Genomic DNA, 27224 nt, shown 5'->3' on the forward strand with positions numbered 1-27224 from the left:
TTATTTATTTATTTATTTATTTTTGGCTGTGTTGGGTCTTTGTTTCTGTGCGAGGGCTTTCTCTAGTTGCGGCAAGCGGGGGCCATTCTTCATCGCGGTGCGCGGGCCTCTCACTATCGTGGCCTCTCCTGTTGCGACGCACAGGCTCCAGACACGTAGGCTCAGTAGTTGTGGCTCACGGGCCCGGTTGCTCTGCAGCATGTGGGATCTTCCCAGACCAGGGCTCGAACCCGTGTCCCCTGCATTGGCAGACAGATTCTCAACCACTGAGCCACCAGGGAAGCCCTATGTATGGCATTTTTAATGTCAAGCATACATCAACAAATTGGTGTTTAGAAACAAAAAATTTTTTAAAATAAAAAGCAAGGCCCTATTATCTGCTGTCTATAAGAAACACAATTTAAATATAAAAATACGAGTAGGTTAAAAATAAAATGACAGAAAAAGTTATACCATGTAAATGCTAAACATGAAACTTGAAGTAACTATACTGATATCAAAGTAGGCACACACAAAAATTATTACAAAATAAAAAGGATCATTTCACAAAGATAAAGGGAACATTAAACAAGGAGCCATAGCAATTTTAAATGTGCATGCACACAGTAACAGAGCTTCAAAATACATGAAACAAAAACTGACAGAACAGAAAGGAGAAATAGACAAATCCACAATTATATTTGGTGATTGAGAAAGTATCAATTATTTTCTCAATAACTGACAGAACAAATAGAAAAGCAGAAGGATATAGAATACTTGAACAATACTATCAAAAGCCTGGAGATAATTGACATTTATAGAACATTCTTTCCAACAACAGCAGACCACACATTCTTTCAAGTGTACATGGATCTTTCACCAAGTTTTAACCATGTGCTAGACCATAAAACAAATCCTAACAAATTTAAAAGAATTGAAATCATATAGAGGATGTTCTCTGAATACAGGGAATTAAATGACAAGTTAGTAGTAAAAATATACCTGGAAAATCTGTAGACATTTGAAAATTGAAGCAACATTTCTAAATAATCCATATCAAAGAGGAAATCACAAGAAGAATTAGGAAGTATTTTGAGTTGAATGAAAACAAAAACAAAACATATCAAAATCTGTGAAATGAAGCTAAAAGAGTGCTTCAGGAAAAATGTATAATTTATATGCTTACATTAGAAAAGAAGAAAAGTCTAAAATCAGTTTTCTAAGCTTTCATCTTCAGAAAATAAAAAAGAATAACATATTAAGAACACAGTAAGTAGAAGGAAAGAAATAAGATAAGAACAGAAATTAATAAAATAAGAAGCAGACTGAAAATTGAGAAAATAGTAAAATCAACAATATAATTGTTGATAAAACCATAGTGAGGTTGATCAAGAAATAAAGAAGAAGGTACAAATTACCAATATCAGGAATGAAAGAGGGACCACCACTACATATCATGTAGGGAATATTGATACCAACTTTATGCTAACAAATTCAATACTTTAGGTAAAATAGGCTAATTCCTTGAAAGACAAAATATACTATAGCTCACTTAAAAAGAAGCAAGGAATCTGAATAGTCTTATACCTATTAGTGAAATTGAATCCTTAAAGTCTTCCCCCAAAGAAAACACATGGTCCAGATGACTTTGAGTTCTATAAAATATTTAAGGGAAAAATAATACTAGTTATACACAAGACCTTTCAGCAAATAGAATAGGAGGAAACACTTTCCAAATAATGTTATGAGTCTGGAATTATGATGAACCAAAGCTAGACAAAGGTATTAGAGGAAAAGCAAACTATAAGCTAATATCCTTTGTGAACATAGACACAAAATCCTTAACAAAACATTAGCAAATTTAATCCTGCAATATATAAAAAGATAATACATCTTGACTAATTGGGGTTCATTCCAGGAAGGCAGTATTGGTTAACATTAAAAAAATCAATCAATGTAATTCAGCATATTAACAGAATAAAAGAAAAACTGTACTATCTCCTCAATAGATAGAAAAAAGCATTTGAAATCTTCAAGACCTACTCGTGATACAATCTCTCAGCAAACTAGGAATAAAAAGGAATTTTCTCAACCTGAAAAAGGACATCTGCAAAAAATACACTACAGAAAAAAAAAAAAAAAAACCCTAAATCAAACTTAGTAGTGAAAGACTAAATGCTTTACCTCCTAAATTGGGAAAAAGACAAAGAAGTCTATTATCACCATTTCTGTTCAACATTGTACCGGCAGTCCTAGGCAGTAGAAAATGACAAGAAGAGGATTTTAAAAGACTCTAAGTAGAAAATTCTAAGCAATGTACCCAAAAATGTCACCAGTACTAATAAGCAAGTTTAGCAAGGTCAATATACAAAATATATTGTACTTATATATACTACCAGCTTTCAATTGGAAATTGGAATAAGCAAACCATGCCATTTACAGTCATATCACAAAACATAAAATACTTAGGGATAAATTTAATAAAATATATTCAGACCTATACACTAAAAACTACAAAACAAAGACAGAAAGTGAAAAAGACTAAACAATGAAAAGATATATCATGTTCATGGATCAGGTCTCAATATTTTTATGATGTCTGTCAGTTTTCCCCAAACTGATCTATAGATTCAATGCAATCCCAATCAAAAGGCTTGTAGGCTTTTATACAGAAATTGAAAAGGGGATTCTAAAATTTATATGAAAATGCAAAGGAACTGGAATAACAAAGACTATTTTAAAAAAGAAGAACAAATGGAGGACTTTTATACTGTCTGATTTCAAGATTTGATATAAAGCTGAATATAAAGGTACAGTAAGCAAGACAGGGAAATGTATTGATCAGTGGAATAGTATGGCAATAGATCCACATATATATCGTCAATTGATAGCACTGTATTAATTTTTCATTGCTGCTGTAACAAATTACCACCAACTTGGTGGCTTAAAACAATACGAATTTATTATTTTACAGTTCTGTAAATTGCAATCTGGCACAGGTCCCACTGGGCAAAAGTCACTGTGTCAGCAAGGCTCTGTTCCTTCTAGAAGATCTAGAGGAGAATGTTTCCTTACCTTTTCCAGCTACTAGAGGCTGCCCTCAATCCTTGGGTTGTGGCCCCTTCCTCCATCTTCAAATTTAGCAATGGTGGGTCAAGTACTTTTCACACTTCATGCCTCTAACTTCTATTCTGCTTCCTTCTTCCATTTTTAAGGACCTCTGTGATTACATTGAGTCAAGCCAAGCAATCTGGGATAATCTCCCTATTTTAAGGTCACTCTATTAGCAACATATTCACCTAACATATTCTTATGTTAGGTTAGGACATGAACTTCTTTTGGGGGGAGGGGCATTATTCTTTCATAGACGCCAAGGTAATTCTATGGTGAAAGTGTAGTCTTTTCAACATATGGTGCTGGTACAATTGGATAGCCATACAGAAAAAAAATGAACCTTGACCATTACCTTACCCCACCCACAAATATTTTCTTGGAAAAGATTATATATCTAAGCATAAAAACTAAAACTATAAAAATTTTAGAGGAAAATCTTTACGATCTAAAGGATGGCAAAGATTTTCTAGGACACAGAAGATTCAAACTATAAAAACAAAATTGGCAAGTGGGTCTGCATTAATATTAAAAATCTCTGATCTTCCAAAGATATTATTAAACAGTTAAAAGCAAGTATCAGACTAAAAGAAAATATTCACATGTATGTATCTGACAAAGGGTTTGTATACAGAGTATATAAAGAATTCTTACAACTCAATAATAGAAAGACAAACAATAAAAAATGGGCAAATGATTTGAACAGACACTTCTCCAAAAAAGATATATGAATGAAAAATAAGTACATAAAAAATACTGAATGTCATTAATCATCAGGAAAATAAAAATGAAAATCACAATGAGATACCTCTAGACATCCATTAGAATGGCTGAAACTAACAAGACTGATAATGCTAAGTGTTGACAAGGAAATGCAACAACAGAACTCTCATAGATTCCTGGTGGGAACGTAAAATGGTACAACGATTTTGGAAAACAGTTCGGAAGATTCTTATAATGTTAAACCTATATTTTCCATAAACTTAGCAATTCCACTTCTACATATTTATCTAAGAGACCTGAATACATTTGCCTGTACAAAGACTGATACTTAAATGTTCATAGTAGCTTTATTCATAATAGCTATTAATTAGGAACATCCCAAAGACCCTTCAGGAAAATTGTAGTATATTCATACATCAGTACAAATGAATAACTATTAAAAGCATCAACATGAATGAATAACATCGATTGAAAAAAAAGAACAGATTGGAGTCCATATTTAAAGTGCATAAACATATATATCATCTACGTGCTTATGTATGTGGGAGAACTATAAAGAAAAGCAAGAGAACGACAAACATAAAATGCAATAAACTGGTTACCTCTGGGAGGGTTAGGAAGGAATATGGGTTTGCAGTGAGACATGAAGAAAAATTTAGAGGTGTTGGCAATACTCTACTTATGCTGAATGATGGTAACATACATTTTTATTCTTCTTCTTTGGAAACATACATTATAATTATTCTTTTGTATGAATATAATATCTGTGAATATAAAATTTTAAAATCACATAGCATTTCAATGGCAGAACTGGAACTTGAACCCAAACCTCTTGACCCTTGAGACCCCTGAATCTATGGACCCCGAGCAGAATAGATCTTACCATCCTGCTTCCAGGTCGGAGTTGAATTTTGGGGTGGCAGGCAGTGCTGTAGCTGGCTGGGGAAACAGCCTTCACCCTGCCATTTCCATCATCCATGGATATTGTTAATATCATCTGCCTCTTCTCTCCATCAAATATCTCCTCTGAATACTAGGATGTTAGACAATAGATTAGATCCTACACAGGTTAGAGCCCTGTCACATGGGGACTTTTCTAGTGCATGTAATGGACAGTGAAGGTGCTGGCTACCAGCACGTGTTCATTTTATCCTGAGGCAGCTGGTATCTCAGGGGCAAATTCTCCATAAGATGAGGAGCAGTCCACTGGGTTCCTTTCTAAAGCCACAATCAGAAAATCACCTCTGATACAAAGGTGCCATGTGCCACCCATCCTCCTGGATGGCATGAGAGACCCAACATCTATTACTCCTCCAGGGCTGTATCAAAATGCACATCCTTTACCTTGGACAGCCTGTTGGCTCTCTCCCATTAGCACATCTGCACCAATGAGATCAAATCTCTTTACAGACTGTTCCTTCCTCCACTCATTAGTCCAACATTTATCAAGAACCTACCAATTGTAGGAGCTGTGTCAGTGGATGAGGTGCAAAGATGATGAAGCAGGCAAGGTATCTTCCCATAAAAAGTTTATAAAGAGAGAAAAAGATATATCAACATATAATTCCAACACGCTAAGCTTGGTGCTAATTGAGTTTTGTATAGAGGGAAAAGTAGCAAAATGTCAGAGGAGATGACATTTGAGATGGGGTTAAAAGGGGTAGGGATTTGCCAGAGAGAAGGGTGGAGGCAGAGACCCTCTGAGAAGGCGTGGAAGGTTCTGGGGTGCCCTAAAGAAACAAAGAGATTCCCACAACTGGAGTTTGGCTGTACAGGGGAAGGCAGTGTGCACAAAAGCCTTTTAGGAGAGCTAGAGGGAACAAGAGCTTAGAGTTTAAGTTCTAGGCCAACTGTTTTTATCCTATGAGCCCCCAGAGAACTTTTGGGAGAATCATAAAGTTATGTGGAAGGAGTTCTCAAATTCTTAGGTTCACCAAATATTGCCTGTTGAATGAATAAAGACTGTAAATACATATGCTACTATTTTTAAATGTAAATAAATATTGCCATGATTTTTATAATTCAGAGGCACTTAATGGTCCTAGTATGTTTGGGCATTATGCATTTTCCCTTTTGACAGTGACCAAAAGTACAATCTCTGTCATGGGCTAAGGTGCAAGGAGGTGTTTAGAAACATTTTCGATGTGAAAGGTGGGGAGCGATGGTCCTCCTCATTGAAATCTGGGCATTCTCTGAGGCAATGAGGGGAAATGAGATAGTTTTAAGTAGGAGAAGGACAGAGTCAGGTTTCTGTTTTGGAAAGGTCACATTGGCCACCACAGAGGCAGGATGGATTACAGAAGGGAAGCCCCATTGGAGACAGAGCCATCAGCCTCTGGGGACTCTTGCAGTGATGGGATGAGAGATACAGGTGGTCTGAGCTAGATAGATGGTGGTGAAGATGGCAGAGAGGCATATTCAGGAGACATTCAAAAGTCAGACTTGGGTTGTGGGAGGGATGAATAAGTGGAGCACCAAGGATTTTTAGGGCAGTAAAAATTCTCTGAATGATACCATAGTGATGGATACATGTCATTCTACATCTGTCCAAGTCCATAGAATGTACAACATCAAGAGTGAACTGTAGGTGATTACAATGTGTCAGTGTAGGTTCATCAACTGTAACAAATGCACCACTCTGGTGGGAGACATTAATAATGAAGAGGAGGTAGAGGGGAAATGAGAACTCTCTGTACTTTCCTCGCAATTTTTCTGCTCTTAAAAATTGTCTTAAAAAATTATAAATGTTTGGGGCTTCCCTGGTGGTGCAGTGGTTGAGAATCTGCCTGCTAATGCAGGGGACACGGGTTCGAGCCCTGGTCTGGGAAGATCCCACATGCCGCGGAGCAACTGGGCCCGTGAGCCACAGCTACTGAGCCTGCGCGTCTGGAGCCTGTGCTCCGCAACAAGAGAGGCCACGATAGTGAAGAAACCCGTGCACCGCGATGATGAGTGGCCCCCGCTTGCCACAACTGGAGAAAGCCCTTGCACAGAAACGAAGACCCAACACAGCCAAAAATAAATATAAAAATAAAAATAAATAAATAAGACCCGGTGCAACCAAATAAATAAATAAATATTTTAAAAAATATATAAATGTTTAAAAGTCCAAATTGATGGAACTTAGTGACCAGCTGGATGTCAGAGGTGAAGGAAAGGAAGGAGTCCAGGATGGCTCCCTGTTTGCAGCTCTGATAATTGCCAAGGCCATTCATCCAGGCTGCCTGCAATATCTCCTGTAATCCTATGATTAACCCCATTCTTGAGATGGCCTGGGCTTTGCATTTGGAAATCACAAAACTCTGCATTAAAAAAAAAAAAACAGAAAACAGGCATGAAATCTTGACCAAAAGTTTGAGACAGAAGGAGGCAAAAGGAATGAAGTATAAAAGTGTAGCTCCTGGGGCTTCCCAGGTGGTGCAGTGGTTGAGAATCTGCCTGCCAATGCAGGAGACACGGGTTCGAGCCCTGGTCTGGGAAGATCCCACGTGCCGCGGAGCAACTAGGCCCGTGAGCCACAACTACTGAGCCTGCGCGTCTGGAGCCTGTGCTCCACAACAAGAGAGGCCGCGACAGTGAGAGGCCCACGCACTGCAATGAAGAGTGGCCCCCGCTTGCCGCAACTAGAGAAAGCCCTCGCACAGAAACTAAGACCCAACACAGCTAAAAATAAATAAATAAATAAATTTATTTAAAAAAAAAAAAAAGTGTAGCTCCTGACAAATCCTTCAGGGAGAGAAGAGACTGAATGACGCAAGTTACCAAATACAGGTGAGTAGTCATTATCTGGGTCATGGCCCAACCAATAGAAAACATTCTGAGCCTAGAGGACAAGGCTTGTCTGTTAATCACTCCTGTTTGCTCATGGGAATGAATGCGCGGCTGCAGGGGAACAAGGAAGTAAGTGTTGAAGCTGGAACTTAGACTAAATCACGTGCACGAGGTTTCACAGCTGGCACCTGGTAGGGAGAGGATTCAAATAATAGTATCTAACATACACGGAATGCTTACTAGGTGTCCAAAACTGTTCTCAGTTCTTAACACGTATGAATTCATTTCATAAACCCCTCAGCTCCCAGAGGTAGGTAACATTTTTATCCCCATTTTACAGATGAGAAAACTGAGGCTCACAGATGTGAGCTAACCTATCCAAGATAGCACACTGATTTTATTTTTATGGTGGTAAGTGGGGGAAGCTAGGAATTAGACCCCAGCAACCTGGCACCAAAGCTTGCTCTCTTGGCCGCTACTCAAAATGCTAGGTCTGTCTGTCCAACGCCAGATACTGGTTGAGACGCTATGCTTAACTACTGAGCCGCACTGCCCTGACATGGGAGAGAGTCCAGGTGTCAGAGGAGATGGTGATGCCAGTCCAAGTTCCAGGCAGTCAGAGGCCAGGAGGGGTGGGGTGGCACACGGGAGGTGCCTTTGCTCAGTGAGGTGGGTCTGGTGGACCTCTGGACCCAGAGGGCCTAGGATGGGGAGGGGGCAGCAGCAGGACTGATGGCCCCAGCCCACCCTGGACAAAGGCAGGTGAGGGATGGAGAGACTGCAAATTTCCACGGAGGCGGAGCAAAGGCACAGTGGTGGGAGGGGCTAGGAGACCGGAGATGTCTAAGCTTGTTGAGATTCTATGAGGGCACTTCACAAGAATCAGGCTTTCTGGGTCTTGTGAAATTGATTTTATTTTTATGTCTTAAGTTTGTGCCAGGATGTTATTTCTCAGTTGAATTCCTTTGACTACTTCTATCTCCAAATTACACTCTCATCTTCCTCCTGTAGCTGTGCATTCATTTCCACGTGCAGACAGGGATGGCGAGCCGACAAGCCTTGCTTCCTGTAGGCGAAGCATGTTGTCTGCCTTTTGGCCATGACCCAGAAAAGGAGCGCTCCTGAGTCTAGTAACCTGTGTTAAGTCAGACTTCCTTCCTTAACCATCAGTCACCGGTTTTGCTTTTTCTTTCTTTCCTTTTTTTTTAAATTCCTATTTGCCTCATTAACCCTTCACTCCACGGTCCCTCTTTTTTTTTAACCCTCGAAGTTCAGTGACTATGAAAGTTTCAAAGTACACAGAGCACATGCCTTTGCTTCCTGCCTTTGGCCTCAGCTAACAGGCTCCATCTAAACTTCAGTGCCCTTGGGCAAGGCTACATCCTTCTTAAGACTCCACTGTCCCTGGAGGCTCCTTCTGATAGAAGCAGCCTCAGGAACAAGCAGAAGGCAAAGGGGGTGGAGATGCACATTTACTGAGCCCCAGTTTTGTACCTGCTGCACATACTGGGCATTCTCCAATTTAATACTCACCTTTACTAGGTGCTGGACTCCATGCTAAGTGCTATGCAAAAACCACAGTGGTCTTTAAAAACACAAATCTAGGCCTGCCACCCTCCTCCTCAAAATCAGTCAAGGATTTCCCATTGCCCTTCGGATGGAGCTCAAAATGGGGTTCTTACCAAAGTCTACAAGGCATCTGCAGTCTGGTCCCTGAGGACATCTGTAGCCTCGTCACATTGCCCCCTCCTCCCTCATCTGCTATCTTTAACTCTGCTAGTCATCGTTCAGCTCTCAGCTCAAAAGCCGCAGTATATGGGAGAGAGGGGAGTACAGTGGTTTGGGGCATGACCTCTGCAGCGATGGGATGAGAGATACAGGTGGTCTGAGGATGGTCTGATGGCCTGGGCTTTGCATTTGGAAATCACAAAACTCTGCATTAAAAAAACCCAAAAAAACAGGCATGAAATCTTGACCAAAAGTTTGAGACAGAAGGAGGCAAAAGGAATGAAGTATAAAAGTGTAGCTCCTGACAAATCCTTCAGGGAGAGAAGAGACTGAATGACACAAGTTACTAAGTACTGGTGAGTAGTCATTATCTGGGTCATGGCCCAAGCAGTAGGCCAAACTGCCTGGTTTCAAATCCCAGCTCTGGGCCTGATTGGCCCGGTTTGGATCAGGTGTCCATCTATAAGCCAATCAATGGTCAAGGTGATGGAACACCCAGTGCTGTTCCCTGGGACCCAGGAATGAAATCAATTTTCCTGAGAGCATGGTGGTCTGAGAGTCGGGGAGAGATGATTCACCAGAGGAAATCAAGAACTGTTGCCCCAAGAAGGGAAAGCAGATGCAGGAATAGAAATTGTCACTCAGTTGTCATGCTATGTTTGCCAGAATTTGATCACTGTGTTCCTCCCTGATACTTGCCATATTCCTGTACCACTTGCGCTATTATTTAATTTGCATTATCACCACTCCCTTATTGGACTCTCAGCCTTATTTTTAAATAAATTTATTTATATTACTGCTGTAAATGAAAAATGAGTATTACTTACCATAAATAGGAGGTAACCTTAAACTTTTTTTTACAGTGAAAACAAAACAATGTTATTAAATTCCAACTAGAGACTGTGGCCTGCTAAAATGCTTTGAGATTGTGGCCTTGTTCTCTCTTTGTTAAAAAGAGAGATTAGCAAGTCTTAGAGAGGTGTAAAGACATACTAACACCAAACTGAGCCTTTCTCCCTGATGTAATCAAAAAGCCTAAGAAAGCATTGAAAAGGAAATTACTTTCTCACTCTGTGATTCAATGTGATGTGATGCCATATCCATATAGCATTGAAAAGTCATTTTCCGTGCCACTTGCAAACATCTGGTAAACCCCTAATGCTCCCTGCCTGACACTTTAAGGAGCACTATCTTGGAGTGTTTGAACTTGGTCAAAATTGTTGAATGAATGGCCAAAGAGAATGAGATTGAGGACAAGTTGGCTAGTGGAGGGATTGGGAGGCGAAACAGCACATTTTATTAACAGAAAATTACCTCTTGGTCTGCTTGGTCCTTTCCAATGAGATATGAAAGGAGTTAGTTCAAGTCATCTTGTTTCTCTCCTTGCTTCCTGCAGAGCTGCCTCTCCCTTGTGTCAGACACTGTCCTTCTAGGCTGGTGCCTACACCATCTTTTCAATGAACAACCCCTCTTTCTGCCAGCCTCCATCCTGTACACCCCCTGTTCACTCATCCCCTTCACCATGACAGTTTCCCCCACATATTCAGTCATTTCCACCTCCTAAATATTTCCTCATATCTGTCCATTTCCATTCTTCCCCACTGCAATCACCACAGTTCAGACCACCATTACCTCCATTCTGGACGAATACAGTCACCTCCTAACTCTCATTCTGCTTCTCCTTTGGCCCTAATTCCCCAATCCATTTTCCTATCATCTAGAGGGCTCTTTTTAGAAAGTGAATTGGAACACTCATTCCCCTGCCTTAAGACTTCAATGGCTTATTGAGGTTCGAATAAAAGCTGTAGCAAGGCTTACCTGACTGGCATCTGGACCTGAGTCCACCTCACAGCTCACCTCATTCTCCTCACCTCCTCCATCCCTGCTTTGGAGATTTCTCATTTTTCCTAAGGTCCTGAATAAGAGGTTCCCTCTCCCTGGAGCCCTCTTCCCCGCACTCTGCCCCTACTTCTCTCGCTGTTTCCTTTTCATCCTTCAGGAATGCCTTCTCTAGCCCCCAGTACAAACTATATCCCCTCATCATAGGGCTCCATTCTTTGCCCTTAAAGCACTATTCACCATTTTAACTCTACATATTTGTGTGTATGTTTGCTTAATGTCATTCTCCTCCATCAGACTAAAAGCTTCATAAGAGGAGGGAACAGGTCTGTCTTGCTTATTCACGGATACATCCCCAACCATTAGCCCAGAGCCTGGCACTCATTCAAGTTTGTTAAAAAGCATAAATAAATACTTTCCATAAAGCAAATAATGTCCTTAATGTCTAAAATTGGCTAAGAGGGAAATGCATTGCATTAGAAGAAGAGAATTTGTAGGTTAAGCATTAAGTGTATTGAATACATTTAGTAAGAGGTTTGGTAGGGGATAAGGTATAATTATGTGGCTAAATATGCTTAGGGATGATTTGTGTTTTGTGTTTAGCTTGTGGAAAATTTTAAAATCTGTTAAGACAGGGAATTCAAGAAAACATGAAGATTTCACTAAGGCATTGGACAAAACAGGCAGGTTAATTCAGAGGATGCTGTGTTTACCTCCTTGAGACCACAGGTGTGAAGTGAGCCACAGACATGGCTGGATTCCAAATAAGTAGAAAAAAGGACCTCAAAGCAAAGGCTCAACAATGTGGCCACCACTCCACTTGCTCTGCTCCTCCTGCTAATTACAACAGAAATGGAAAATCCTCCTTCAAATGGGACCGCTACAACAAGAAGTCAAGCTAGCTTCACCCTGAAGAGGAATTGGGTGGAAATAGGAGGGGTTTAGGGAGAGGATGAAACATGACAGCATATGGGGATGACACTGAGGGGTGATTAATAAAAGAATATACTGAGCCTTGAAATTGTCTTGAGGAGGTAAATTCTTGCATGTTTCTCCTGCAAGAATGTGGCAGCCAGTGTTAATATATTAAGGATTTGGGAAGCCACATTTCCTCCTCTGTCCTGCTCACCACTACTGCTGCCTGGAAGGGAACCCCACAGGGAGCCGGGCAAGGAAAAGCCAAGGGTCTCCACCAGTTTAAAACAAAAGTCAGATATCTTCTTCTTCTTATGCTGATAAGGCCAACAGGACCGGCAGACATGAAATGGTGAGAGGATGGGCTCCTATGTGGTCATTACATTCACACTGTCTGTGTATAGTCAGTGTATGATCCCCAGAACTCAGACATAAGATAACTCTTCATGAGTGCATCTGTTTAAAGTGTTAATTAGAGAGTAAGCTTTACTATCAGCACAGGGCCCTAACTAGGTAAAGCAGAGTTGTGCTAGAACCAGCCCATACCAGCTTCCAAAAGTCAACTGTTACATTTTCTGGAATTTTGTGAACCAGTTGCTAAGCACAGACATTGTTTAAAATTCAATTCTCTAAACCTACAATTAAGTACATTTTATTAAAAACAAAGATAACAAATACTCAGGACTCATATACTTCCCAATTATTTTGCATTTTACTACCATCTATTCTTTTAAAGTTACTTACTTCTATTATACCTGTATGGTGGAAATACCATATAAAGGTGTGCGATTACAATCTCTTCCCAATTCAGTGACATCACTTTGATGGCTTGACATCGGCCAAGGTGGGAGTCTTTACACCCACGTAAATCAGAAAATGCTACAAATCAGGACTTGATTTATTGTTCTGTTGATTGGACTTAAGAAAGTGATGAAGAAAATGTCAATAATGCAGATTAAACTTAAAAGCCTGTCACGTCTGTAAATGTTGCATTGTGAATGGCATAAAAATTGAGGAAATATTCTTCCAGTATTTGAAAATGATTATCTGGTTCAGCAAAGCAGTTGTTCACATCGTTCATGAACGAATGGCGTTCCAGCACGCCCTTGCGGTTTCACTTTCATCTCACTCGTTAATGTAAAAGAAAATATCAGCCAGTATTCATGTCAGAACTACACCCATTCACCAAAGCTTCCTTAGGTTGGCTATAGACACAAGTGTTCAGCAAAAACGATGAAAGCATTCTATGAGAATCAATTGGCCCTATGGAATTTATGATAACTAGTGTTGTATATTAAAATATTTGCAAATTGTGTGAAACACATCCTTTACATCAGTAGAATTTTAATAATTGAATGTACATATGTACAGTATATGTGTATCTTTTTGAGAGCTGGTTGTCAAATATTGACCAGTGTACCACTTGGTACCTCCCAAATCAAAGCTGGAGACTGAGCATAACAGCACAAGAGGTCCACTGGGTTCTAATCAATGACATTGATAGTATTGCAAGAAATGCCAGTGGAAGGAAGCTGAACTTCACAAAGCCCCGAGCGGATCCAGCAAAGGGGAATTTCACTGTTGATCCTATCTTGTCCAAGCGAGAGGATACAGGCATTAGAATAACAAGCATTAGAGAATTGTTTTCTGCTGGGAAGAGCAAAGGTTTCACCAGCTCTCACAATTGTTTAGATCATGGTTTCTCAGCCTTGGCACTGTTTTGGACCAGATAATTCTTAGCTGTGGAGGGCTGTCCTGTGCATTGCAGGATGTTTAGCAACATCCCTGATCTCCTCCCACTAGGTGCCAGTAGCACGTCCCTAGTTGTGGCAACGAAAAATGTCTACAGACATTGGTCCCTTGTTGAAAATCACCTGCTGAGGTGAAATATCATTTTAATTCCATTCAACTCAACAAAGAGTTATTATCACCGGCTAAGCGCAAGGCACTCTTCTAGGCACTGGGTTACCTGAGTGAACAAAATCTCTGTAAGAGGTGCCAATCACCATGCCTCTGATGACCCACTGAGTTGATTTCTCCACCAGACTACAAGCTCCTTGAGAGCATCATTGTGTGTTATTTTTCTTGGGGTCTCCAATCTGTCTCGGCACAGGACCTGGCACCAAGGTCCTCAGTGATGTGAACACCTGGGCTGCTTGAACAGACTGCCTACCTCTATAGCCCCACTCCTTTTTGCAGCACTGTGTTTTGGCTGAGCTGAGCTATTTTCTTTCCTCATGGTTCTCATGCCCTCTTTCTCTTCAAGATCTTCCTTAACTTGTTCCCTAGGTGTGTTGGTGTCCTATTGATGCATCACAAATTAATACACACGGAGCAACTTAAGATGGCACCTATTTATCATCTCATGATTTCCGTAGGTCAGAAGTCCAGGCTCTCTGCTCAGGTTCTCGTGAGTCTGAAATCCAAGTGTCAGGTGGCTGCATTCTCATCAGACCTCTCGGGTCTTCTTCCAAGCTCATTCAGGTGGTTATCAGAGCTCCGTTCCTTGTTGGCTATGCACTCAGGGTGTCACACTCAGCTCCAAGAGGCCACTCTCCTGTCCCTGTCACATGGGCAACTCCACCTTCAAAGCCAGCCATGGAGAACTTCTCACACGTCAAACACCTCACGTGCTTCGAATCTCTCTGACTTTGATCTCTTTCTTCACGAAGAGCATTGTCCCTTTGAAGGGCTCATGTGATGAGGTCAGGCTCACTGAGGATAAACTCCCTTTCTCAGTCAACTGTGCCACATAACATAACCTAATCATGGAAGCAATATCCCATCCTATACACAGGTTCCTCCCACCTCGAGATAGAGGGGATTATACAAGGACGGGGTTCTTTGGGAATCATCTTAGAATTCTGTCCACTGCAGTTGGACTCCCCCAGATCCCCTTCAACTTTACTACCCCAGCCCTCTTCCCTTTTGGATCTCTTAGCTTAGATGTCGCTATTTGATAACAATAGTCATTTCTTTTTATGGAATTATTTCTAAAATCTGTGCACCACCCTTTATATATAGTTTTGTATTGAGTTTTCACAACAGCCACATGAAGTACATATTATTTTTATTCTCTGCATTTAGAGTTTCCTCTGCCTCACACTCTTCCAGATAATCTTCATGTTCATTCCTTTACTCCTTTCTGGTTTCCATTCAAACGTCACCTCCTCAGAGATGCCTTCCCTGATGGCTCTACCTAAAAATAGTGCATCGTAGAGTACCAACTAATAAATGCAGAAGAAATGACGGAATGAGAACATCACCATTTGGCAACCATCGTGTTAGTTATTGATTCAGACAAGAATCACCAGTGGAGCTAAAATTAGTGGGTAAAATTTTGTTGAGGAACAGGATAGCTATATAGGCTCAAAGTATCTCCCCACAAAATACTTATTAATTATAAAGGAAAAATTAGAGCTGTTATGATGGAGAAAGCTGGGAAACACCACCTTATCTAAATGATCAGAGTTAATATCACCAGCAGTGTAATAATGCTACTGTACATGCCTCCTAACATGATGCACTGAGAAGGATATGTTACTTCCGTGGTTTTCCTGTCTTACCAGATAGGCCCCAATGGAGGGATCACTAGCTTGGACTCTTGAAAAATGTCAAGACAAAGAAAAGCTGAGCAACTCTTCCCAATTAAAGCAGGTTAAAGAGACATGACAACTAAATGGAACATGTGACCCTGGATTTGGATCCTGGACCAGAAAAAGCAGCTTTTTTTTTTTTTTTAAGTATAAAGAACATGATTGGTACAACTGTTAAAAACATAATAAGGTCTGCAAAAAAGATAATAGTATTAATTTCCTGATTTCAATAATTGTCTTGTGTGGCTGTGTAAAGAAAATGTGCTTGCTCTTAGAATATATACACTGAAGTATTTAGGGGTAAAAGGGGCTCCATATCTGCAACTTATTGTCAAATGGTTCTGAAAATAAATAATAAAATAAAATAAAATGGTAAAAGGTTAACAGTTAGGAGTCCTGAGGGAAAGGTATACTGGAGCTTCTTGTCAACTATTCTTGCAACTTCTATATATTTGAAATAATTTTAAAATAAAGTTTACCAAAAGAAAAGAAAATAGGATAAGAATAACTCACTTTCCCACTCTTCAACCCTTACTCTGTTTTACTTTTCTGCATGGCCCTTATCACCCCTGGTTATAACATGTATTTTATTTAATTTGACAACAACCATATGAAGTATGTACTATTACTGTTCCTTGCCTTTATAATTCCTTCTACCCGGAAAGCTCTGTTCTCCAGGTCTCTGCATCTTACTCCCTTGCTGCTCTCCACTCAGATGCCTCGGATAAGAGTAGTAAGGTTCACTCCTTCCCTCACTATGCTGTAAACCCCATCAGAGCAGGGACCTGGTTTTGTTCATTGCTGATCCTCATATCTCTCAACAGGTCTTGGCACATGGTAGGTATTCAACAAACGTATGTTGAATAAAACACGTCCATTTTAGAGAAGAGATTTAGGAAGAGACTGTGAGTTTTGAATCCAGGCTCTGAATTCAAGTCAAATGATTCTAGAACTGCTACTAATGACTCTGTTTTCTGACTTCATTGTTCCAGGAAGCTCCCTAGCCTTCGTGTACTCCCCTCCTCTTGAGTGTGGGCTAGACCTTGTAACTCACTTCTAATGAATAGAATATGATAAAATTACAGGCTGCCACTTCCATGATTAGGTTAGTGGACCCTTGCTGGCACTCTTTCTTGCCTTCTTGCTTGCTTTCTGTCTTTGTGAGATGTTCTATGGAAAGGTCCCTGTGGCAAGAAACCAAGGAAACCCCTGCAAGGAATTGAATCTTGCCAACAAACTCATGAATGCTCACTTTGGGGGTGGATCCTCCCCAGCTGAGCCTTCTGGTGAGATTGCAGCCCCAGCAGACACTTGGATTGTAGCCTGTAAGAGACGCTAAAGCAGAGGACTCAACTAAGCCATGTCCACGTTCCTGACCCACAGAAACTGAGATAATAAGTGTTGTTGTTTTAAGCCACTACATTTTGGAGTAATTTGTTGCATAGCAATAGGAAATGAATACTTTGATCCTCTGTATCTCCACAACTATGTTCTACTCTTATAAAAAACATTTTGTGCTATATTTACTTATATCTTCCACCCTCCCCATCACCCACACCATAAGCTCTTTCTTCTTGGGCAGGGACTGTAATTAGTTTACCATTTTATCTAGGATTCATAGCATGGTGCCCGTCTCATATCTGGAGCTCAGTAAGTGATTGTCAAAAATTACTGAGGGGTCTCTCATTAGAAATAAATTTTAGTTGGGTTTATACATCAACCTAGGAATTTGGTCAGATCTAAGGGCCCTGATAATGTTCTTGAATTTGCAAAGCTCAGAAGCAGAGTCTGAACTGTGGGCTCTTCACCATAGCTGTGTCCCCCATGAGGCCCCATCTGGGTGACCAGCTGGTCCCCTAGATGGCAATTCCATCTCAGCTTCTTTAACATGATAATTCTTGAAACCAGTGTTTGTAACACTAAACCACACTAGAGGACAAAGTGACCTGCCCATCCACCTGTTCTAATGAATATACTTTTAAACCGCTCAAGGAAAACCATTTCTCCTCCTTCCTTTACACCAAACAAAGATTTAGCTATAAAATTTCGGCTTAGAGTAATCACATCCTGAATCAATGGCTTATTTTTTGAGTTAAAAAAAAAAAAGAAAAAGATCCCTCTAGCATGCTCATTTTAATTTTAAAAATCCTCTTTTAAATGGTAGGGAGCCTTTTAATTCTCCACTCTGGCTTATAAAAAAATAATACATAGACAGAAATGTGTTATTAAAGCTATTTTTCTTGGCGTTCTGGTAATTTAATAAACTGCTGAAGCTAAGCCTTGAGGCTCTATGAAGCAGAAAGAAGATGACTTGACTGTTGATTAATAGTTCCTGATCATCCCCCAACCAACCCCCCTGCTTCCTGGGGTGATTCTTGAAGGACAATGGGTGATTTCTGAAGAATGAAGATTTGGAGAAACATTGTGCAAAAATGTCTTGTCCAAGGAAGCTTAATCTCTGGGATGACCCTCACATTCTTCTCTAAGACTTGGGGTGCTGGAGAACTGGTTGAGGTGAGTCTCAGAAGATAACTCTTGATGTGGTCACTTCCATATTTGACAACTTCAGAGCATTTCACCAACCTTGAAAAGTTTCCATGTCAAGGTCATTGCAGAATGTCTTAGTCTGCTGGGGCTGCCATAACAAATAATCATAAACTAGGTGGCTTGAACAACAGAAATTTATTTCTCATGGTTCTAGAGTCAGGGACCTCCAAGGTCAAGGTGCCAGCCAAGTAGGTTTCATTCTGAGGCCTATTCTCCTGACTTGTAGGGGGCCACCATCTGGCCATATGACCATGTGACCTCTTCTTTGTGTGCATGTGGAGAGGAAGAGCCAGCTCTCTGATGTCTCTTCTTTTAAAGGCACTAATCCCATCATGAGGGCCCCACCCTCTTGATCGCATCTAACCCTAATTACCTCCCAAAGGCCTCATCTCCAAATACCTTCACATTGAGGACTAGGGATTTAACATATGGATTTGGTGGTTACACAAACATTCAGTCCATAACAGGAGGTGTGTACCAGTTATTAGGCCTTCATTACTTGGCTTCAAATCCACTCCTAATAATCCTTAAACTCTGCAAGCCACATTTCTGCTTTGCCTGCTGGATCTCTGTTTGGCTCTGTCAAGAAGGGGCACTGGAGGGAGACCCAAGGCTGGAGGAGGAAGAAGGGACTTCTTCATTCCTGTTTGGCTCCTATTCTGATCAGCATCACTGTAGCAATGACAATTTTGTTCAATAGCAGCAATTGCAGTCAGTTTACTATTTTTCCAACACTTGCAGAACCAGTCTCGCTGTGCCTTCTTAGAATATCAACACCAGTAGTCTGATGCTTCCTTCTTAAAGGTCTGGGCTCCTACCCCCATGGAGCACCTTTTCTGGGCCCAGAGACACCAACACCAATAAAACAGTTCCTGTTCCCCAGATCCTTGTGTCTGAGCTTCAGCTCCTCAAGGCTCCTCCTCCAGGCCTCTACATTTTAATAATTCCACCCTCTTCTCTTTGGATGGTAGCTGCATTTTGCAGTTGCTACTTCTATGTTACCCTTGGAATTCTTTTTTTTTTCCCTTCAGTTTTTCAATATAGATTTAACAATGATTTATTTATATTAAATTATTTCTGTTAAAGTAAGTAACATGGTTCTGTCTCCTCCTGACTGAGAATGGGAACTTGGCCCCTTTCATTTGACAGAAAGATGCAATCCCCCACAAGTAGATAGGCCACTCTTGCATTCTCTAGGCCTATTTCTCTCCCTGTAAAGCGAAGCGAGTGGTAAATATGTTTCATGGATGAGACTGACCCCACTAAGCCAATTTTTTCCTTTTCTTTCAGTAGCAGCTGGGCACTATGGTTGCGGAAGGAAAACCTTCCTTGTTGAAAAGCTTTTCTTTATAGGCAGCTCTGTGAGGGCAGAGAATAAGATTGTCCAACTATGTAACTCAGGACTTAATCCAATGCCTTGTGCAAGAGAGGCATTCAGTAAGTGTCTACTAAGTGATGAATAAATAGAAAGATGGATGGGTGGATGGATGAGGAATGATGAATGGATGGATGGATAAATGGATTGGTAGATGGAAGGATGATGTTAGCAAATCTCGAGAACGTCTAGTAGTAGAAAGAAGAAGGTCTTCTTGAAGGAATGGTGTTATTTCATTTTTGAGCATGTCACATAGGATTAGGTTTGGTTATGTGTGAAAGAAACCCAAAATAACAGTAGCTTTTCAAAGGCGTTTGCTTTCCTCTCATGTCAACAAAGTCCAGGGACAGGAACTCCGGGACTGGCCTGCCACCACCATGGTCATCAGAGGCTCAGCTTTCTCTCTTGTTGCTCCACCAAATTCATAATGTAGCTCCGATCTCCAGAAATCGCACATAACACTTCCGCCTACATCCCATCTGGCCAGAACTAGGTAGACTATTCTGGGTGGTCACATGCCAATCTGAAAACGGGAGTTCTATTACAAGGGGGGGGGAGGAAGGGAGAAATGTATATTTGATGCCAACTGGAAATCCCTGTCATAGTGAGGAATGAACAACACAGAACTGAAGGAGGGAGCCTTGGAGGAGAACTTGAAGTCCGGGAGGAGTTGCTCCAGAGGACACCCCTTTTCTGTAGGGCTACTTCCCCTCCTCGTCCTCAGCCCCGGCCTCCCACTTCTTCTTCCACCATGGCCTAATGCTGGAAAATGACCTAGAGGTCTTAGTTGCCTGAAAACTTAATAGTCGTTAACCACGTGACGTGTGTCTCAACAAAGTTCATTCACTCTGGGCCGTGTTACTGGAAACAGGGAAGTGGGAGGAAAAAGGGGTAAGAATATTGATTTTGAGTCACTTACCCCCTGACCTTAAATAAGTTACTTAATCGCCCTGAACCTTAGTTTCTGCACGTGTAATAAATATATATACATCACAGGGTTATTATGAATGTTATTATGTTTTTTAACATCTTTATTGGAGTATAACTGCTTTACAATGATGTGTTAGTTTCTGCTTTATAAGAAAGTGAATCAGCTATACGTATACATATATCCCCATAACTCCTCCCTCTTGCGTCTCCCTCCCACCCTCCCTATCCCACTCCTCTAAGTGGTCACAAAGCAATGAGCTGATCTCCCTGTGCTATGCGGCTGCTTCCCACTAGCTATCTATTTTACATTTGGTAGTATATATAAGTCCATGCCACTCTCTCACTTCGTCCCAGCTTACCCTTCCCCCTCCCCGTGTCCTCAAGTCCATTCTCCACGTTTGCGTCTTTATTCCTGTCCTGCCCCTACACTAGATAATAAAGGTGATGTTTACAGCACGGTGCCTGTTCCAGCATAAGTGCTCAATGACTAGTAGCTGTTTTTATTTTATTAAGTATTTCTGGGACCCAAAATTTTGCTACTCCTCAGTTTTGTCGTTTAAACCATGCATAGACTATCATTCGTTTTAAGATTTGCAAATAAAGTAGGTTCTGAGGAAAGAGACTGGGGGTGGGGAGTGGACTTGAAAACATATCCGATGAGAATTAGCTTCAGAGTCCAGGGAAGTTAAAAGAGCAGACGTCATTCATCTGACGGTCTGAACTGGGGCGGGTGTCCTGCTCTCATATATCCCCTTGATAGACTCCTCACCTTTTGTAGTAACTATGAGTTAATGTCTCAGCATAAAGTGCAGGCACTATGTCTGTCTTGCTCATTACTGTATCTCTAAGAATAAGTTCCAATGCGAGTGTGCTGAATGGAGGGGAGAGTTGGTTGGAAAGAACAAAGAGAAGAGATGGGGATTTTCAATCCCTTCCCAGACTTTAAGATCCCAGTTCTGAGTCCCAGTGCCCACCGCTCTCTGTCTGTTTCTGGAATTCTCTGAGAGGTGAACAGAGTCAGGAAGTGCAACGTATTGGAAAGATTTGGGGCTTTAGCTCCAGCCCTCCCCTAAGTTTCCTCCTAAGGAATTTCTTAGGGGGAAAAATTCATAGAGGCTTCTGAGAGTCTGATTCTTAGACATCCTGGGACAGGGGCTTGGGAAGTGAGCTCCAGCTGTGTCCGAATGCAGCTCAGTACAGCTCAACAAACGTTTTTGACTCCCACTATGTGCCAGGCACCATACTAGATGGTGTTCTGCATGCCCTTTCTCATTTTGAAAATGAATGCTTATTTTTATTAAAGTAATACAAACACATTTTAAAAGCCAAATAGTGCTATTCACAATAGCCAAAACATGGAAACAACCTAAATGTCCATCCACAGGTGAATGGATAAAGAAGATGTGGTACATATATACAAGGGAATAGTACTCAGCCATAAAAAAGAATGAAATAAAGCCATTTGCAGCAAAATAGATGTAACTAGAGATTATCATACTAAGTGCAGTAAGTCAGAAAGAGAAAGACAAATACCATATGATATCACTCATGTGGAATCTAAAGTATGACACAAATGAACCTGTCTGCAAAACGGAAACAGACTCACAGACATAGAGATCAGGCTTGTGGTTGCCAAGGGGGAGGCAGGTGGGGGAGGGAAGGACTGGGAGTTTGGGATTAGCAGATGCAAACTTATAAAGGATGGATAAATGACAAGGTCCTACTGTACAGCACAGGGAACTATATTCAATATCCCGTGATAAACCATAATGAAAAAGAATGTTAAAAAAATGAATGTCTATATGTGTATAACTGAGTCACTTTGCTGTACAGCAGAGATTGGCACAATATTGTAAATCAACTATACTTCAAAAAAAAAAAAAAGCCTAATAGTGCTAAAAGAGTCATAAACAAGGCAGCGAACCCCACACCTCCATCCCTCACAAACCAATCTTGCTTCTCATAGATAACTCTTTCAACTTTCTTGGCCCTTTAACTCTGGGATTAACCTCCAGAATTCCAGATAATTATGGGAATTCTGCTATCTCTCAAATCATCCATTTGGGATATCACCTACTGATTTTCTATTATGATAAAAGGATTTTAGCTCTATTCATACCCTTTTCTTCACCTCCATCCTCCCACTATAGTTATCACACTAATTTTGGTTAAAATCCATATTTGGGTTTTTTACTACTATGATCACATATTGTTCATTGCCAAGTTAATAACAATTGTTTCATTTCTTATTTGAATTTATAGCTAAATCTTCCCTCCCCCACCAACCACTATAAAACAATTCTCAACACAGTTTTCCACACAGTCAACTCTGTCAGAATAATCTGTCATTTTCTTTTTCTTTAGCCGCTCCCCACCCCCCGCCCCCAGACACCTCCTATCTGAGGTCTCCAACTTCCTGCTCTATTCTCGACTGGTGGTGGTAGTGGCTTTTCAGGCTTTGCTTCATGGTTCTTGAGCTAAGATCTTTTTTCATCACCCCAAGAGTTTCCTTGGCCTCCCCCCAGCTGATGATACCTATTTTCTATATTCCATGTCTTCTGTCTTGGTTTACCCGCTTGTCTTCGTGGGGCACAGAGCTTCCTGACAAAGGTGCAAGGACGCACATTTTTTGAGACTCTGCACATCTGAAAACATCATTCTACCTTCACAGATAAGAGTTTCGAATTTTCCATTAAAAGCCATTTCCACTCAAAGCTGTGACAGCTTTGTCCCAGGATCTTCTAGGTTCCAATGTTACTGTTGAGAAACCTAATGCCATTCTCATTCATGAACATTTGTATCTGAGTGGGATTTTCTGAAAACCTTAGAATCTTGCCTTTATCCTTGATACACTGTAATTTCATAATGATATGCTTGATGGAGTTTTTTTCATTCATTTCTGTGAGCACGGGTCCGGACCACTCAATCTGGGGAATTTTCTTATGTTTTTCTATTGATACTTCCCTCCCCTCTCTTTTCACTATTCTGCCTAGAACTCCTATTAGTCAGATATTTGGTCTCCTGGACTGAGCTTCTCATTTACTTACCTTTTATCTCCTATAATCCATCCCTGTGTCTTTTAAAAATTCTCCTTTCCAGAAGATCTCTTTGATGTTAGCTTCCAACCTTTTCCACTGAAAAAATTAAATCAGCTATCACTGTTTTAATTTCAAAAGCACTTTTCTGTTCTGATTTTTAAAAATAATCATAAGGCATATTGTCTTATTTTTAAAATAGAGTGGCTTCTCATAGCTCCCTGAGAATGTTATGCTCTCCCTTTTTAGTTTTTTTTTACCTTTGTTTTCTGTTTTTGTTTTTTGGTCACGCTGAGGGGCTTGCAGGATCTCAATTCCCTGGACAGGGACTGAACCCAGGCCACAGCAGTGAAAGCCCAGAATCCTAATCCTTAGGCCACCAGCGAACTCCCTTACCTTTGTTTTGATCTGTGCCTTTCTTGTTGGAGATTGTCCATTTCCATTAAACATTAAGTCTTTAAAGGTTGATTGGAAGCTCTTTGTGAAAGGGCATAATCGTAGGGTAATTTTCATTGGTACCTCCAAGTGCCTTTGGGGCATTTCATTTTCTTCAGGGAACCCTCCAAATTCCTGCCTCTTGTGTAAAGTCTAGCTGCTGGCCTTGGGTGTGGATGTGTATTTCACTTAATGCCCATTTTCCATCAGTACCCTCATCTCCACAATCCTTATGCATGGTCTGTATGTTTCTCCAGAGAAAGTACCTCCTATCTCCTATAGAACTGTCTGTGGCCCCCGGCTTTGTGGGGCCAGGATAGGAGATACTTCTTATAACAGCCCCTTGTTTTCATCTCTCTTCAGCCCCATCTTCCCTCCTCAGCATCCGGCACCCCCTGAGGACTTCAGGCTCTGCAGGGGAAAATGGTTTGCTTCTTGTTGATTGGCAGGCATTTCAACGTGATCTTCCCCTCCTCTGCTAAGGCATTACCATTCCTCCACCACACTTCTGCCCTTTTATATAGCAGATGAAATTGCTGGCTTCTCCTAATTTCATTGAGAATGGAGTTCGTATAGATGTTTTTACTCTCCTTCTTACTTGGGGGTAAATTTCAAGAGAAAAGGGGCAGAAACATCTTCACCATCTTGAAAACACAAGTGTACATGAAGTATACATTAAGCCTCTATTAAGACTACATTATCCTTTAATCCTCAAAACTATTAACATTACCATTAGTAGAACTGAGGTTCAGAGAGGTTAAATTCTCTGCCCAACATCAGAGTTGGAAAGCGGCTAAGAACCCTTGTCTGGACAAGGGCAACTCCCTTGTTCTCTCCTGCCCCCAAGCACTCTGAGATCCAGAGAGGGTGGCAAATTATGGCCCAGCCTGGGTTAATACCTAGAGGTACAATGTGAGGAAGCTCATTGGGGAACAAAAGAGCTCCTGCATTGGTGAGAACTTCTAACCAGTGTCTCTCAGTCAGTGGAGAGTCTAGACTGTTAACCAAGGATATCAACAAGAAACACGATGTGCTAAAAGTGGGGTGAGCCTTGGGGAAAGGGGCTGAAGAACTCAGGGGGAAATCTTAGACTTAGACCATGGAGAAAGGAGAAGGCATAAGTCCTAAGAGAACTTGGGAGAGAAATTGGTTTCCAGGGACCCAGGAAGAAAGGCCAATTGTGTCACACTGTGAAGGCAAGAGAAATGCTCTTGTAAGCCCTGAACTTAAGCTCATTCCAAGACACTGGTGACTTACAGAGCCCTAGCCTCTCACTGCAATCAGGATTGGCCTAACATTCCCCAGACCTAGCCCTCACTGGTCTCAACTTAGAACTGACAATGTTGGTCCATGTGTATGTTCATGGCTCATTTTTTAGACCCAAGAGGAGGTCCTTACATTAAACCTCTGTTTAATTTCATCTTATGATGGTTTGCCAGAGGATAGCACATGAGTTTCATTTCATAGACTGTCCCTGATCAGTGATGGCTGCCTGGACCACCATAGGGAGAATGATTCTGTGACTTTGTCCAGGCTCAGGGGATCGGCTGCTTAATGATGCCTGCCATGGGTGTCGAATAGGAGAATTACGGTATATGTGTATCACTGACTCAGGCCATCTCCTCTTCCCAGATTTGTGTCCTCCATTAATGTGATCAAGATGCTCTCAATGTCCTCATTAAAGTCACTGATAAAAGCTGATTGAGAATGATCCAGGGACAGTGCCATTGGGGGGAAGTTCTGAGATTGACCTCTAGCTTGGCATGGATCTACAATGACTGGCTATAGTCTATCACATTCAGGATTATTTTTAGAATTGATTTTCAGGCCACTTTTTCCCATCTCATGTCCAAGAGAGACTTTTTCTGTAACCGCCACCTGGATAGGGCAGGGCAGGATGCACTTCTTTTACATCAATTCCAGAGATGCATAAACTGGGCGATTGAGAAGTGAGTGGATCACAGAAGAGGAGAGATAAGCCCTCAAGTGTATAATCCCTGGGATCCCTTATTTACAGAGCAGCCCTTGGAGGACTGTAGCCCGTGGTGTCTCTTCATGTCCTCAGTAAACCTGGAGCCTCATGGGGGAAAAAGGAGCAGTGAAGATCACGCAGAACATTACAGAAAGTAACAGGCACACTCCATTTCAAGCAGCTCATACTTTTATCAGAAAATACAAACTTTCTAAATTAAGTGTCTTACGTCTATTTTACCAACAACAACAAAAGCAAAAATCACTCATGTTAGCTAAACACAGATGCATATGTGGATGAGCAAGTGAGTATGAATCCGAGGGGGGTGTGTGCAGTCTGTGCTGTGTGTGAGGGCGGGCTGTGTGTGTGTGTGTGTGTGTGTGTGTGTGTGAGTGTTGGTCCATGGATGCGTCTGGCCTTGCTGTTTTCTGTCTGTGACCCGGTCGGAACCTTGGCTTTCCAAACTTCATACCAAGCTGTTGCAGAATCCAGAATTCCAGAGCCCTTAGCCCTGCTCCAAGGGCTAAGGTAGGAGGAGGGAGATGAGAAGAAGATCTAAAAATTTATGCCATTCCCACTAGAGGAAAAATAGGGGCTGTTCATCAGGGGCCCACCGGATGTTGAGCCGAACCTGGAGGAGAAAGAAAATGACGTTATCATAGAATTCCTGATGTCGGCAGAGATATTAGGGAAAGTAGTATATTAATTTTGGGGCTGTCAAAGACTGGGAAGATCATGACAGGCTTGGAAGCTGAAAGCTTTAGCAATAATGTAAAAAGTTTTGGCTCTGGGAAAATCACATATTGAAATGATACAATTGGAAGATAATAAAGGGTTTCTTCTGCCACCTCCTTAGGTCAGGAAGGCCCTGGCAGCCTGTAGGGGCTCTTTCCACCCAGCCTATGGTCTCTCCATATCCAAGACCAAAGACTAGGGAGCCTCTCTGGATCTAAGCACCTTACCTGTGGGCCTGTAGCCCCTCTACCTGCCTTAGAGGACCCTGTGTGTCCCTCAGGAAATTCCACAACATCAGAGAACTCATAGCCACGTCCTAGGGTGAGATCTCAGAGTCCGGACAATCCCAGGGTTCCTGATCCCCTTCTCAGCACCAAGCTAGATCAGACCCTCCATTTCACACCAATCTGGCAAGTAAGCACTGAGGCATCCCTGACTGCCTGGAACTCTGCTAGACCCTCAGGGAAGGAAGTGCCGAGAAGATTTAAGCATCACCCTCCGAGAGCAGAAAAACACACCCTTCTGCTTTTTCT

General features: G+C 41.4%; 1 protein-coding gene across 1 annotated transcript in view; it reads right to left on the reverse strand.

Moving 5' to 3' along the window:
* The window catches only part of LOC309638142 (uncharacterized protein C1orf94), a 63013-nt gene continuing 35789 nt past the window's right edge, over positions 1-27224 (reverse strand). Inside the window, exon 7 of the mRNA XM_082413756.1 lies at positions 1-26587. Coding sequence (XP_082269882.1) covers positions 26512-26587 — 76 coding nt within the window. The 3' untranslated portion in view covers positions 1-26511. The remainder of the gene's footprint in view (positions 26588-27224) is intronic.

The sequence above is a fragment of the Balaenoptera physalus genome (genome assembly GCF_965194825.1).
Source record: "Balaenoptera physalus genome assembly, chromosome: 1".
In the NCBI taxonomy this organism is placed as follows: domain Eukaryota; kingdom Metazoa; phylum Chordata; class Mammalia; order Artiodactyla; family Balaenopteridae; genus Balaenoptera; species Balaenoptera physalus.